Source organism: Ipomoea nil, unplaced genomic scaffold (assembly GCF_001879475.1).
Source record: "Ipomoea nil cultivar Tokyo-kokei standard unplaced genomic scaffold, Asagao_1.1 scaffold0900, whole genome shotgun sequence".
Taxonomy (NCBI): Eukaryota; Viridiplantae; Streptophyta; class Magnoliopsida; order Solanales; family Convolvulaceae; genus Ipomoea; species Ipomoea nil.
Genome location: NW_017617328.1, coordinates 1690241 through 1706133, shown reverse-complemented (window position 1 = coordinate 1706133; position 15893 = coordinate 1690241). Strand labels below are relative to the sequence as shown.

At 46.1% G+C, this 15893-nt stretch overlaps 1 protein-coding gene across 1 annotated transcript; it reads left to right on the top strand.

The window, feature by feature from the left end:
• The first annotated feature begins 211 nt into the window (after window positions 1-211).
• On the top strand, window positions 212-951 carry LOC109179427. The gene is made up of 2 exons (XM_019328928.1): window positions 212-367; window positions 470-951. Exons 1-2 carry the CDS (start codon window positions 220-222, stop codon window positions 928-930), a joined length of 609 nt encoding a protein of 202 aa, XP_019184473.1. The 5' UTR covers window positions 212-219; the 3' UTR covers window positions 931-951.
• Window positions 952-15893: the final 14942 nt, after the last annotated feature.

The following is a 15893-nucleotide window of genomic DNA, read 5'->3' as shown; positions in this document are numbered from 1 at the left end:
TGTGTTTATATTAATATGTGTTTGAACTTTTTATAATGTGTTGGACAGATAATGTCAGACAACAATTATGATATTTCTTATAGCTCAACTATTGATGAAAATGCATATTATAGCTCAACAAGTGATGAGAATGACTCAACTAGTTTAGATGACTCATATGAGGAGATGAAGAGAAGAATTGGGCACATGTTTGTCCTTGCTACTGGTCGAAAGGGCTCAATGGTGACCCAAAATGTCATGGCCGTTTGTTCACATGACATGATGTTTACTTACGTACACGCAGGATGGGAGGGAAGTGCCAATGATTCCCGCATATTTTTAGATGCAATTACAAAACCTGAACATGGATTTCCTATGCCTTCTCAAGGTATGATATTGTTTTCTTCTTCCTTTTTTTTTTTTAAATGAGTAAATTACTTTGTTGAAAATTATAAATACGTTATTAATTATGTGCATAACATTTATATAGGTTATTACTATGTTGTCGATGCCGGTTATCCAAATACTCCTGGGTTTTTGGCACCTTATCGTGGGGAAAACTATCACTTAAATGAGTTCCGTGGACGAGGACGAATACGAAATAAGCAAGCTCTATTCAACTATCGACACTCGTCCTTGCGTAATGTCATAGAGAGGTGTTTTGGGTTACTAAAAGCGAGGTTCTCAATTCTTAAATACACTCATGGTTATCCGTTGCGAAGACAAGTCCAAATTCCTATCGCTTGTTGTGCAATGCACAATTTTATACGGATGCATGATGCTATGGACCAATTATTTACCGAATATGAAAGGGAAGACATGGAAATGCCTAGTAGTAGTGGAAGCAATGGTGGAAATGATCCCATAGAATTAGATATGTCTCAACAACATGTTATGCATGAAGTTCGAGAAGACATAACAAATGCTATATGGGGAGATTGTAATCAATGATGTTCTTGTTTTGTAACCAAACTATGTGTAATGATTATAACAATTACAATTTATTTAGTAATATATTTTTATCAATTTTCGTTAGTTTTACACATTTAGTATTAATTTATTGCATTTTTTTATTTGAAGTTTGAATTTGTAAAATGAAATTTAAAAAATTTGGAGAAATGAAAAACTGGAGAAATGGAAATGGAAAAACAGAGAAATGGAGATGGAAAACTGGAAAAATGGAGAAATGGAAAAGGAAAAATAGAGAAATGAAGTAAACGCCCCCTTAAGCTTTAAGATCTATCCCAATTCGCAATTTTCCTCCTCAAATTAAGGTAGGATGAGAAGGAGAACTGTGGATTGGGATCATCTTAGGGCTTAAATTCATTTATTTATGCTCAAATTGGAATCTTAAGTTGAAAATGACGAAAATGTCTTTAAAAAAATTTTAAATTTCGGGATGTCTTAAATAGATGGGTGACCGACGTGATGAATTTTGGTACTAAAATAATAGTCGTGGATTAAAAATGGTACTAAAATAATAGTCGTAGATGAAAATTGGTAGAAATTAAACATGGGACCAAAACTGTCATTTTGTTAATACTCGTAAGACCAAAATTAATATTTGTTCTTGAACGAAATGAAAGTGCAATTTGATCACTTAACACTCCAAATGTATACAATTTCACCTGATAACAATTAGATATGTTGGCTGTGTGTTCATTTTGTATATATTTAGTATATATACATTACCGTATGCTTCTTTTATATAAAAAATAAATAAATTATATTTCTTTAAAAAACATGGCAAGTCATTATCTAATTCATCGTCCATGTCAACATGCAACCTGCTAGATGGAATGTGAACTTGCTATCAGGTGAAATTGCATGCATTTGGAAGGTTGATTGGCCTAATTGCACTTTTTTTTTTTCCGTTCAGTTACCAAATTACACTTTCACGTTTCGTTCGGTGACCAATTTAAACCCTATTTCCATTTTTAAATAAATACATACTTTCCAATAAATCAAAGTTATTTGTACTTAGGTATCAACCTAAATACGAAAATCAAATTGGTGTTTGTTGTTTGGTTCATGTTGTACTAAGTAACACCAATGAATATTATACCAATTTGGTGTTTGGTTTGGCTTTTGGTATGATTTCACTATCTGGTAATATTAAGATCCAAAACAAAATAAAATCCTCAACTTTAACTAGGGGTCCCTAGATTTCTAGGGCTCTTTTTATAGTTGGTTTTGTCAGATGGCTGTCACAGTATTGTTGTGTTGTTATTATATTCTTCTGATCCTGGTATTTCCGATATACCGCACTAACATGGATATCCAACAAATCGAGAAGCAGTGCACTGATTTGTCTCTGGCCGAGGAGGAAACTGGTGGTTTGGAGGCATTTGAATTGCAGCCGATCCCGGATGTCACGATTCATCACAATCTGGTTGGGAGACTTCTCACGGATCGACAGGTACGTTTTGAACATATGCAGCAGGTCCTGGCCTCCGTGTGGCGCCCAGTAATGGGGATGTATGCGGTATCACTGGCAGATGACCTGTTCCTATTCCAATTCCCCCACCCGAGGGACCTCCAGCGGGTTCTTGACGACGGGCCATGGTCTTTCGAAAACAACCTCCTGATCTGCGATCAAGTCCCGATGGGCGTTAGGCCAGAGGATGTCGACCTCGCATCTATTCCTTTTTGCATTGGGTCCAGATTCATGGTCTGCCATCCATGTTTGCCTCTCCAGAATTCATTGCCAAGATAGGAGACTATGTCGGGGAATTCATCACGGCTGATCCTTTCAATTTTGGTGGGGCTTGGAAGAGCTATTATCGTATCAGGGTGAGGATGAATGTAGCGTCTCCTCTTAAACGGCGAATGAAGCTCAAAAGACGAGATGGATCTGTGCACTGGATCACGTTCAAGTATGAGCGGTTGAGTACTTTCTGCTACTGCTGCGGGATTTTGGGCCACTCAGATAAATTCTGTAAAACGGTGTACGAGGAAGGGATTCTACCGGAGGCGTTCCCCTTCGGAGCGTGGCTGCGAGCTGATCCAAAACGGCAGGTAAAGCCAGTAGGAGCAAAGTGGCTTCTACCGGTTACATCTACATCGGCATCAATGACTGCTCTTCCCTCGGCGGGGCCACCGCCGGCGGTACTGGTGGATACAGAGGAGGCAGGAGGATTACAAGGTGATCTTAAGCGAAGGAGAGGAGATGAGGAGGATGTTGCGACAGGTAGTGATGTGCATATGACTGACACTCCAAAGATTCATGAACAGGCGAGCCTGGCGGACCAGGTTCGCCAGGACAAATGAGTTTCCTAAGTTGGAACTGCCGGGGAATGGGTGGCACCCGGACAGTTCGCGAATTATTGGGCATCATGTCCAAGAAGCGACCCATGTTCGTTTTCTTAATGGAGACGAAGGCTACTGATTTACAAGTGGAACAGGCGCGTGTGAAGATGGGATTTGATTGTAAAATTGGTGTGGAACGTACAGGCTTAGGTGGGGGTCTTGCTTTCTTTTGGAGGAATGCGGATACGGCGTCTCTTTTGGGTTACTCCAACAACCACATAGACATGGAGATAACTCTGCCTGGCCTTCCAGCTTGGAGACTCACTGGCTTCTACGGTGAGTCGGATAGGTCGCGGCGTCATATCACATGGGATTTGTTACGACAACTAAAGGACAGGTCATCCCTGCCTTGGGTCGTCGTGGGAGATTTCAACGACATCGCCTGTCTTTCCGAAAAAAGAGGATCGCATTCCCACCCGGCCTCGCTTATTGAAGGTTTTAATGATGCATTAGGTGACTTTCAGCTTATCGACTTAGGGATGGAAGGTGGTAGGTACACGTGGGAGAAGAGCCGGGGAACGGAGTGGTGGGTGGAAGAGCGACTGGACAGGGCGGTAGCCACGAAGGAGTGGTTGGAGCTTCATGACGAGGTGGTGGTCCAAAATATCTACACTGTTTTTTCGGACCACTGTGCTCTCTCGGTCAATTTTGATCCGGGAACTACCAGGGCGAATTCTCGCTCGTTTAAATTTGAGTCCGCTTGGCTCTTGGAAGAAGGTTGTGCTACGATTGTTGGCGAAGCTTGGCGCCTCTCTACGGGGTTGGATTTCCAGGAACGGCTTGCTATGTGTGGCGAGCGATTGTGGAAGTGGGGAGGGGAACATCATCGGAGATTTGGTAATCGAATCCAGAGACTTCGCCGAACTCTGGCTCGGTTAAAGGAGGATCGCAGTCTACAGGGTATGGAGCAATTCAAAACGGTGGAGGGTGAACTGGAGGTCTTGCTAGTTGCGGAAGAAATCTTCTGGAAGCAGAGATCCAAACAGTTATGGCTTAAACATGGTGATGCGAACACAAAATATTTCCATAAATCAGCAACGGCACGGCGCAAACGCAATCTTTTATCGCGTTTAAAAGACTCGGATGGCGAATGGCAGGAAGGTGCGGCTATGAATGCGGAGATCCTCAGGTATTATGACTCTATTTTTTGCTCTGGTGCAAGTAATACCGAGCTCTTTCACCGTGTTCAGGAAAAAGGGTCACAGACGAGATGAACACTTCTCTGTCTCACCCTTTCACGGTTACGGAAGTGAAAGAGGCATTGTTCAGTATGGCCCCGGATAAGGCGCCCAGACCAGATTGCATGTCGCCGGCCTTCTTTCAACACTTTTGGCCGGTGCTGGGGCATGACATGTCCATGTTCATTTTCAAGTGCGTAGAAACCAGAAGTTTCCCCCCGGGGTTGAGCGATGCTAACATCGTTTTGATTCCAAAAAAGGCTACACCAATCCGAGTTTCGGACCTGCGTCCTATAGCCCTTTGTAACATTGCGTACAAAGTTTTGGCTAAGATGATTGCTAACCGTTTGAAGGAATGTTTGGGTCAAATTGTATCACAATCTCAAAGTGCCTTTGTGCCTGATCGACTCCTGACTGATAACATTATAATAGCCGGAGAGATCGGGCACTTCCTACGCAGGAAAACGGGAGGAAGTGTAGGGTGGGCTGCGTTAAAGCTAGACATGGCTAAAGCGTACGATAGGATGGAATGGCCCTACCTGGAGGGCATGTTGAGGGCTCTCGGTTTTGATAACGATTGGGTTAATCTTTTAATGCTCTGTGTTACCACCGTTAATTATTCCATTTTGGTTAACGGCGTGGTAGCGGGACAAGTCCGTCCTACTCGGGGGATTAGACAAGGCGACCCTTTGTCGCCTTATCTCTTCATCCTTTGTGTTGAAGGTTTATCGATCCTCCTGCAACAAGCGGAGGCTCGGGGTGACATTCATGGGGTGAGGGTGGCCCGGGGAGCTCCGGCCATCTCTCACCTTTTCTTTGCTGACGATAACCTACTCTTTTTCAGGGCCAACCAAAGAGAAGCGATGAATATTAAACAATGTCTGGATCTGTATAGCTTGGCATCGGGGCAACTTATCAACTTTGACAAGTCCAATGTTGTTTATAGTCACAACATACCGGCGCCTATGCGGGACTTAGTTACGGGAATTGTGGGAGTTCACGAGGCCCCGGATTTGGGTCGTTACTTGGGTTTGCCGTCGGCCCTTGGACGAAATAAAACTGCAGTGTTTAAGTACATTGAAGAAAATATTCGTGCACGTATCGGGCTGTGGCAGCATAAATTCCTTTCCCGAGCAGGCAAGGAGGTACTTCTGAAAAGCATAGCACAATCTCTTCCGATTTTTACTATGTCAATTTTTGTGTTGCCTTTGCGTGTGTGTGACACTCTGGAAAAGATGTTCAATCGTTATTGGTGGGGGGGGGGTGGTGGTGGTAATGGGAGTCGGGGGATACACTGGTTATCCTGGGATCGATTGTGTAAACCGAAAACGATGGCTGGTTTAGGTTTCAAGAAGCTGCATGATTTTAACGTTGCTTTATTGGCCATGCAAGGGTGGCGATTGCTAACTCAGCCTGACTCGTTGGTTAGTCGCCTCTTGAAGGCGAAGTATTTCTCTACCGTGGATTTCATGGAAGCTCAGATAGGAGGGAACCCCAGCTTTATATGGCGGAGTATAATGGCCGGGAGGACTGTTTTAGAACAAGGCATCGCGAGACGAATTGGCGATGGGGCGGATACCAAGATATGGAGGTGGAATTGGCTAGCGGATGTTTCAAACAAACCATTAGTTACGCCGTGCGTGGAGGAGCTGAGGCATGCAACTGTTAATGGCTTACTAAATGCACACGGTCGCTGGGATGGTGACATTTTACGAGATATCTTCCACGCTGACGATGTTCCCAGAATCCTTGCCACCCCAGTGAACGTTCATCTCAAGGATTACTGGAGATGGCCCGGAGATTTGCGGGGTAGGTACACTGTGCAGAATGGCTACCGTTTAATCGCTCGCGAGAGATTGCAACCGGCAGTAGACACTGGTTTTCATGCATGGAAGGCTTTATGGACATTACCAACTCCACCCAAAGTGAAAAACTTCCTATGGAGATGTGCTCGTGGAGTTCTTCCGGCACGGGATAATTTATGCTTGAAAAGAGTGTGGATTGGAGGGGGTTGTCCCATTTGTGGTTATGTTACGGAATCAATGGCGCATCTCTTCTGTGAGTGCGACTTTGCGAAGCAGTTGTGGGAGAACGATGATGTATTGCAAGGTAGGGAGCTTCTAGATTTCATGGATCACATTCTGGGTAGTCAGTTGGCTGATGATGCGGTGAATTTGGCTTTAATTTTCTGGACAATATGGCAGGCACGCAACGATGCAGTATGGCATAGTATGAATCCATCTGTATCCAAGTCGCAACATTTGCTGCGCCAGCTACGAGATGCATGGCGAGTGGCATACAGCCAGTCGAGGAGCCGTTCGGATACGCCCAGTGTAACACCCCCCAAACATGCTATATAAAAAGCCTTAACACATGCAGATAACAAAACAAAACACTAGCACAGCGGAAGATAAAAAGGTAACTGGATAAAGGTAAATCCAAAACAGGGGTGTTATGCCACGTTTACCAACAATGATAAACGCTACGGCGGTCAAATCTACATTGTGTACACAACTATCCCAAAGTCATAAGTCTAACACTACATCGGCTCACAAGCCAAAAAGCAAAGGCAAGGTACTAAACTATCGGGCACTAGACATCGCGCTCGTCTAGACATCACTTGAAAGAACACAAAGATAAACATGGGACGACGTCCGGTCAACGATAATGCTGGTAACCCACCAATACCTGTTAAGTATCATACATAGATAGGATATATACAAAATCATTTCGAAACGGAATACATATATATAAGTGTAAAACCGAGAGTAAACACCAATTCAAGACTCAACACTCTTCAAAGATACACGGGAACACATCCCAAGACCACAAAGGACAACAACAACTCAAGGATAAAGACACGACCAATGGCAACACATGCCTTTGTGACTACACACGTCACAAGAGAGAACACACAACCACGGCTACACAAGCCCTCGTGACACCATCCGCCACGAGTTGATATGCCTTCCTTATGCCCGGTTCCAACCTTATGGCTACCCCCATCCTTATGTCTAGTTCCAACCTTTACCTCCAGGACCCCTGTACGCCAAGTCCAACCTTATTCCTCCGGGAACTGTCATTCCCCCTCCAACAGACCTCCAACAAAACCACCGATTCATAGTACACGAGGTACCGTACACACATGGCAACACATGCCCTGGATAACACATGGTATCCCCCAGAAACACGTGAACCTCACACAAAGGCCACAGCTCCATAATCACGTCACGGCCACCACGAGGACCGCTGCAATACCTTGGTAACTAGTGTCCCATACCACTAATCGTGCAATCCAGGTAAAGCCACACACGCATCACACCTCAACAAGAATCAATCAACGGATCACAACGAAGATATGAAACATACTCAATCAAGGAATGGGTCACCGCCCAACAACAACAACGATGAATAACACAAGTTATCATCAATCAATCGGAAGGTACAAACAACACACACGCTAGCATTTAGACACCAAACTAGCATGCTTATCAAACGGGTAAACTGAATATAGTTCCGAAGAACACACAAGACTGATCACGGTTCAACAAAACACAATGTTGAACACTTAGCACGATTCAAGACACCAAAATCCTACATGGATACCTACCATATAGTTCTAGACATACGAAACATTAAGAAGACACTCAAATAGTTCCACAAAAGAACATCGGGAAGTCAAAAAACCAAATACCGAGTCAAAAGAATCACGGGGAACAAATCCCCAAACAACTCCACTTGTGTACCCGCGGGTGGACCCACGGGTGGTGCCCCGCCCGTGGTTCCGCCCGCGGGAACACATTTCCACAAGCCTTGTACCTGCGGGTGGGGCGACGGGTGGTGCCCCGCCCGAGGGTACATGTCATGTACCACAAAACCAACTTCGCGGATTTTTCATCTCCAACTCAAATTCAAGTCCAAAACATGCTAAATCTCACCCAATACAACAAAATGACTTGAATCATAGGAAATGCCAAGCAATTACACAAATGAACCCTAAACACAAGCTCTAGATATGCATTTTCACAAGACAAATGCATAAACACTCACATTTCATAGCAAAACACAAGTAGAATCCAAGAAATCACATATAGGTAAGCAAAATAGATTTTGTAGAGCATGAGTTACCTCTTGTAGACTAAAAGACTTCACTTTACACCTCAACAAGCTCCCCACAAGGCTTACTTTCCAAACCCACTTCAAAAACAAACCAAATGATCATAAAGATCCTACCTTTAAGAAAAAGACATCTAAGATGGAACCAAAAACACAATATGGACTTAGATCTTACCATCCTAGATGCCCAAATAGGTGAAAGGTTGAATCTTGGAAGCAAATCTTGAAGTCTTGACAAGGTCTCAACTTAGCTTGGAGGAAAAGCTACTCACCTTTCTAGAGAGAAGGTAGAGCTAATATTTTAGAAAGTGTAAGGGATGAAATGAAGATGTCTTCTAGGTTATGTTACAATACTAACACTAGGTAAAAGGTCAAGAATACCCTTACTAACTTTAGAAAGTGTAAGGAACAAGGGAACTGTAACACCCCGTGTTACGAGTCCTAAAACCAATTAATCAATTAATTAATAGCCCAAGAGAAAAAAAATAAATTATAATGATTAATTAGGGAAAAAGGCCCACCGTAGCCCATGGGCCCTCCTATATAAACCCAACCCCTAATCCCAATAGGATTAGACCCTAAATAAGATCCCTAGATCTATAAATAGGGAACTTTTTAGGAAGCACCTAGAACTCCTCCCACAAGAATAACGCCCCACCACCCCAAAAGAGCTCCAAGAATCCCCTTAGGAGAAATCAAGAAAGCAAGGAAGCTTAAAGAAAGATCCTTCGTAGCCAAGGAATTAATTAAGGCTAAGAGGTAACCCATGTCTCAACAAAACCTATTTTCATAGTTATAATTCCCCCTTAGGGTTTCCCCATATTATTGTATATTGGCGAGTTATGATGGTTATTATTGGTAATTGATGTGATGATCCCATGGGGGATCTTGATGATCTTGATATTGGGAGATTCTTGATAACTATGGTGTTCTTGATAATTATATGGAGTTCTTGATGATTATGTGTCGTTCTTGATAATTGTGTGATGCTCTTGATGTTTATGTGTTATTCTTACCGAATCTTGCAATTAGAAGACGAACCGTATTCTTGTTGATATAAAAGTGATTAGAACCCTAGGTTGTATCGTATGATCTTATTCTTGGATTATCGGGTGGGGAAATCGCATGTTTGGGTGTTGATTATGTTTAGAAAAGCATGATAGGTTATGTGCCGTTCGTTTCTCGTATTTGATCCGTTAATTGTCTACGAATTGTCGTTAATTGCGTTGTAAAGTGTCTAAGCATGGTTTCGGGTTCCACAACGGTTCCCGGGGCGAAAAGTGATGAAAAGAGTCAGTGGGGGGTAGGTGGGGGTAGGGGACCCGCCACCTACCCATGGCCGTAAAACACCGCCCGGCAGCGGGTGGCCGGCGGGCGGGCAGCTGCCCGCCGGCGACCCGCTGCCCGGAACAGTAGAATCCGGCGGGCAGCCGGCGGGTGGCCCCCACCCACCGGCTACCCGCTGGAAAATTGTCCCACCCGGGACCCCGGCTTCCCCGTTTGATGTTCCCCGTTCCCCGTGGTGTCCCAACGGACTCCGTTTAACGTGCCTATGTCTAGTTTGATGTTTCGGGTACCGTTCGTAGGTTTATGAGTCTATTATATTGCATGCTAGTTGAATTGGTATCCCGTTGACCTAGGTGGAAGAAGTATGAACCCCTTAGGACTATTCTTAGTAAGTGATGGATCACACATAGGTTTTGTTATACGTTTTCTCCCCCTTCCTAATGTGTAATGTGGGTTGCATGTACTTGCTATGTGTTATGTGTGTGTTACCCCAATTCGGTTGCGATCGGATTGGTTATCCTGAGCTGCGGTCAGATTGATACTCTTGGGCTGCGGTCCACCGTTTGGTTGCGATCAAACGTTTCTATACGAGCTGCGGTTTGTCCTTTTTCCTGGCTGCGGTCAGATGACATTCTCTTGGGCTGCGGTCCACCGTTTGGTTGCGATCAAACGTTTCTATACGAGCTGCGGTTCGTCCTTTTTCCTGGCTGCGGTCAGATGACATTCTCTTGGGCTGCGGTCCACTGTTTGGTTGCGATCAAACACTATGATGAGCTGCGGTTCATCGGTCGGTTGCGATCGACCCCTCCGTGTTGCGATACGGCGCAGGGTGCTGCGGGGCCGTGTCAGAGCTATATGCGCTGACCCTCATGTATGGGCATGCGATTGGTCCTGTGGCGCCAACAAAGTGTGTTATGTGTTGTGACCTGGACGAGTTGTGATTACGAGTGTCTTGGGGGATGTTACTAAGGGATTTATATTGGGGATTGTTCATGTTGGGTTATGATCATTGTTATGCTTTGCCTTATCTGCCTTATCTATTGTGAACTGCATATGCTCGTTATAACTGTGCTTGTGTTTAGCCTTATCTGTCAAGTCATTCCTGGTTTTAAAGCTAGTATTCGTAGGATATATCTTCATGCTCAAAATGGTTTTCGTATATCTATATATATCTCTATATGTATTGTATTTCAACGCGTTGGAGTGGGTTACCAGCATCTCTCGCTGAACAGATATATTTGGCTTTCAGGCACAGAAGGTTAAGTCACTGGAGCGCGCTAGAACTTGGAATATAGAAGTAGATAGTTTTCCTTTTTGGCCTGCGTGCCACGTTTACGTATTTACGCTTTGAGGATATTAGTTAGTTAGCCTGTGCACTTGGGTTCTCTAGCCCAGGTGTGGCATAGCACCCCGAACGCTTGTATTTATATCTTGGGATTTAATAAGATTCTACCTTTATTATAAGTTTTAAATGTCTTGAAAATCTGGGGTGTTACAGTTGGTATCAGAGCCTAAGTTTGACCCTAGGATAAGACTCTTAAGACCAGACTTTAGGACATTAGGCTTGAACTCTAGATGCTTAGGAACATAGGCCTCAGGAATCTTAGGACGCGCAGTAAGATTGAGAAACCTACACATCACCTCCCCTCACTTCACCCTCTCTAAATATTAAGAAACTCTTCTCCGCTTATTACATCAAGGTGAAAACACAAAATAATATCAACCTTTAACCACCAGGATGGCACCCAAGAAGAAACAGACAGGAACACCGAGACGCCCTACTCAGGAACTCCTGACTCAGAATCTACAACGCCTGGCCCAAATCGCCCAGGCACTAAGCACTGTCATTCCCCAACCCCTACCAACGAACGAGAGCTTGGAAATCCACCACCAAGTCTCGCCACACCAACCGCCCACCTTCTCGGGAGACGAAGAACCCACGACCCTCGAGGAATGGATTGAGACCTTCGACAGGGTATTCAGGGCAACCCAATGCCCCGAACACCGCCAAGTCGGGATAGCCTCCTTCTACTTCAGACACGAGGCCGACATCTGGTGGGCCCGTGAGGGGCCTACGTACGAACACGACCCCGGATTCGACTGGGAAGACCTAAAAACACGGTTACGAGAACGGTTCTACCCCAACCACCTGAAAGCCGCCACACGCGAGGAATTCCTCCACCTAAGACAAGGGGCAGCCCCAGTCACAGAATACTACCAACGGTTCTGCCAACTGGCTCGCCTCACCCCCGAGCTAGTATCCACCGAGGGGATCAAAGTCAGGAAATTCTTAGCAGGCCTTAGCCCCAAACACCAGAGGGCCTTGGCCGCCCAAGAACCAAAGACCCTCGGGGAGGCCTACGCCAAGGCGTGTCAACTACAACAGGTAACGAACCCGCCCCAAGGGACACAACTGGGGTATAAAAGGAAGCCCGAAAGAAGTCGCCCAATTCCCACCAAAGAGCCTAAAAACCTCAAAACCACCCCACTGGGCCGGGCCATCACGCCGACTGCCCAGGGGAGGATCCTCACCCTAAGCAAGGCCAGGGTCGGAGATAGCAACATAGTCTCCGGAACTTTCCTAGTGCACGCCACCCCAGCCACCATACTATTTGACTCGGGGGCTACCAACTCATTTATAGCAACCGAATTCGCCGCCCAGCTCAACCTTAACGCCAGCACCAAGGTCCGGCTCCAAGTCAAGGTGGCCTCAGGCGAGATCATAAAATGTGATCGCATGTACGAACATGTGATAATCACCATTCAATGGGTAGAATTTCCCAGCAACCTAATCCAGTTCCAACTGGATGGGATGCAAGTAATCTTGGGCATGGACTGGCTAGGGAAATTCCAAGCGCAAATCTTGTGCGGAGAGCAGAAAGTGGTCTTACGAGGACCAAACGGAAAGAGGGTGTCATACCGCAGTATCCGCCAGGATCCGGGGATCAAGCTTGTAAACATGATGAAAATTAAGAAGTATCTGGGCCAAGGAAACGAGGCCTTCTTATGCTCAGTCGAAGACCTCAACGCCAAAATACTCGAACCACGAGACATCCCAGTGGTAAACGAGTTCACCGACGTCTTTCCGGACGAAATCCCCGGGGCACCCCCGGCCAGAGAGGTCGAGTTCACCATAGACCTCACACCGGATGCCGCCCCGATCTCTAAACCACCCTACAGACTAGCACCAAAGGAAATGAAAGAACTGAAGACACAACTCCAGGAACTACTAGATAAGGGTTATATCCGACCCAGCACCTCCCCATGGGGAGCACCAGTACTATTCGTTAAGAAAAAGGATGGGAGCATGCGCCTATGCATCGACTACAGGGAACTCAACCAAGTTACAATAAAGAATAGATACCCCCTTCCCCGGATAGATGACTTATTCGACCAACTTAAGGGGGCAGGGGTATTCTCGAAGATCGACCTAAGATCCGGATATCATCAAATCCAAGTGGCCAAACCGGACATCCAGAAAACGGCCTTCCGGACGCGTTACGGCCACTACGAGTTTACCGTAATGCCCTTCGGCCTCACTAACGCACCCGCCATATTCATGGACCTCATGAATCGAGTATTCCGACCTCACCTGGATGACTTCGTCATTGTGTTCATTGACGACATCCTAGTCTACTCCCGAAATAAAGAAGAGCATGAGAAGCACCTTCGTATATCACTACAAACCCTCAGAGAAAACCAACTTTACGCTAAATTCTCCAAGTGCGAATTCTGGCAAGACAGCGTAGCCTTCTTGGGCCACGTAATAACCAAAGAAGGGATCAGGGTGGACCCCGCTAAGATTCGCGCCGTTAAAGAATGGACCACGCCAAGCTCACTCTCGGAGGTCCGAAGCTTCTTAGGCCTGGCCGGTTACTACAGGAGGTTTGTACCCGACTTCACCAAGATAGCCCAACCCCTCATTAAGCTCATGAAAAAGGAAACCCCCTTCCGATGGGACAACGACTGCATCTCAGCCTTCCAAGAATTAAAGGACAAGCTAACCACGGCGCCCGTGCTAGCCATCCCCGCCGGAACGGAAGAATTCGAGGTCTACAGCGATGCATCCAAGAAAGGATTGGGATGCGTGCTGATGCAAAAAGGGAAAGTAATAGCATACGCATCCAGGCAACTCAAAACCCACAAAGAAAACTACCCCACCCATGACCTCGAACTAGCCGCTATCGTTTTCGCACTAAAAATCTGGAGGCACTACCTGTATGGGGTACAATGCAAAATCTACACCGACCATAAGAGCTTAAAGTACATCTTCACCCAAAAGGACCTAAACATGAGACAACGAAGGTGGCTAGAACTCATAAAAGACTACGACCTAGACATCCAATACCACGAGGGAAAAGCCAACGTCGTTGCAGACGCCCTAAGCCGAAAGACAAACCATTCCCTCAACACCACGTGGGTCCTACCGGACCAACTGTACAGGGACTTCCAAAAACTATACTTGGAAATAATAGAGCAAGGACAAACCCGCCCCAATGCCTACCTACTCAACACGCAAGCTATACCCGCCCTCTTCGAGGAGATCAAAGCAGGGCAACACCAGGACCCGGAACTAGATAAGATCCGCCACGACCTAACCCAAGGGAAGGAAGGCCCCTTCGAAGCACGCCCGGACGGTAGCCTCCATTACAAAGGAAGGTGGTGTGTACCCTCAACGCACCCTCACTTGAAACAACGGATCTTGGAGGAAGGACACAACTCCCCGTACTCGGTCCACCCAGGGGGTGACAAGTTATACCAAGACGTAAGGAGAACGTTTTGGTGGCCAAACATGAAGAAGGAAATCGCAGATTTCGTGGCCAGGTGCCTGAATTGCCAAAGAGTAAAGGCTGAACGATGCAAGCCCAAGGGGCTCGTACAACCCCTTGAAATACCACAAGGAAAATGGGATTCCATATCCATGGACTTCGTCGGAGGGTTACCCCCAACAAGAACCGACAAGGACAAAATCTGGGTCATAGTGGATCGGCTGACCAAAACGGCACGATTCATTGCCATGAAGGAAACTTGGACAATGACGCAACTAGCCCAAGCCTACATAAACCGAGTGGTGAAATACCACGGAGTCCCCCGAAACATTGTGTCCGATAGAGATTCCAGATTCCTCTCACAATTCTGGAAATCACTACAATCAGCGTTGGGAACGCACCTAACACTAAGCACAGCCTTTCACCCCACCACAGACGGCCAAACCGAGAGAACCATCCAAACCCTCGAGGACATGCTAAGAGCCTGCACACTAGACTTAGGGACGTGGGAAGAACACCTAGACCTCATCGAGTTCTCATACAACAACAGCTACCACGCGAGCATTCGCATGGCACCCTACGAAGCACTGTATGGCCAGAAGTGTAGAACCCCATTATGTTGGGAAGATATGGTAAACCCGGTAACACTGGGCCCCCAATACCTACAAGACACCATAGCTAAGGTCAAACACATCCAGGAAAGGATGAAGGCCGCCCAAGACCGCCAGAAGTCTTACGCCGACCTAAAGAGGAAACAAGCCGAATTCAACCTCGGGGACAAGGTCTGGCTAAGGATCTCGCCCACACGAGGAGTAATGAGGTTCGGAAGAAAAGGAAAACTCAGCCCCCGGTTCATCGGTCCTTACGAAATCGTGGAGAAAATCGGGGACTTGGCCTACCGCCTCGCCTTACCCATCGAACTAGAACGAGTACACAACGTGTTCCACGTATCTCAGCTAAAGAAATACATACACGACCCAAGCCACGTACTCCAACACGAGACCTTAGACCTCGACGAGTCACTAGTATACGAAGAGAAACCCGTAAGAATCCTGGACACCAAGACAAGAAACACCCGGAACCGAGTCATAGAAATGGTGAAGGTCCTCTGGACCAACCACGGGACCGAGGAAGCAACATGGGAACTTAAGGACACGATGAAGGAGCGGTATCCAGAGCTGTTCACTCCAGGTAACTAAGAGAAAACCTTTTTTTTTCTTTCACCAGGGGCCAAGCTTCGGGGACGAAGCTTCCT

What these genes read in the sequence shown, in the direction of transcription:
- LOC109179427 (XM_019328928.1), top strand. Translation starts at nt 220, where the DNA reads ATGGTGACCCAAAATGTCATGGCCGTTTGTTCACATGACATGATGTTT. An exon ending in ATTTCCTATGCCTTCTCAAG is followed by an intron (nt 368 to 469) that starts GTATGATATTGT and finishes ACATTTATATAG; the next exon opens with GTTATTACTATGTTGTCGAT.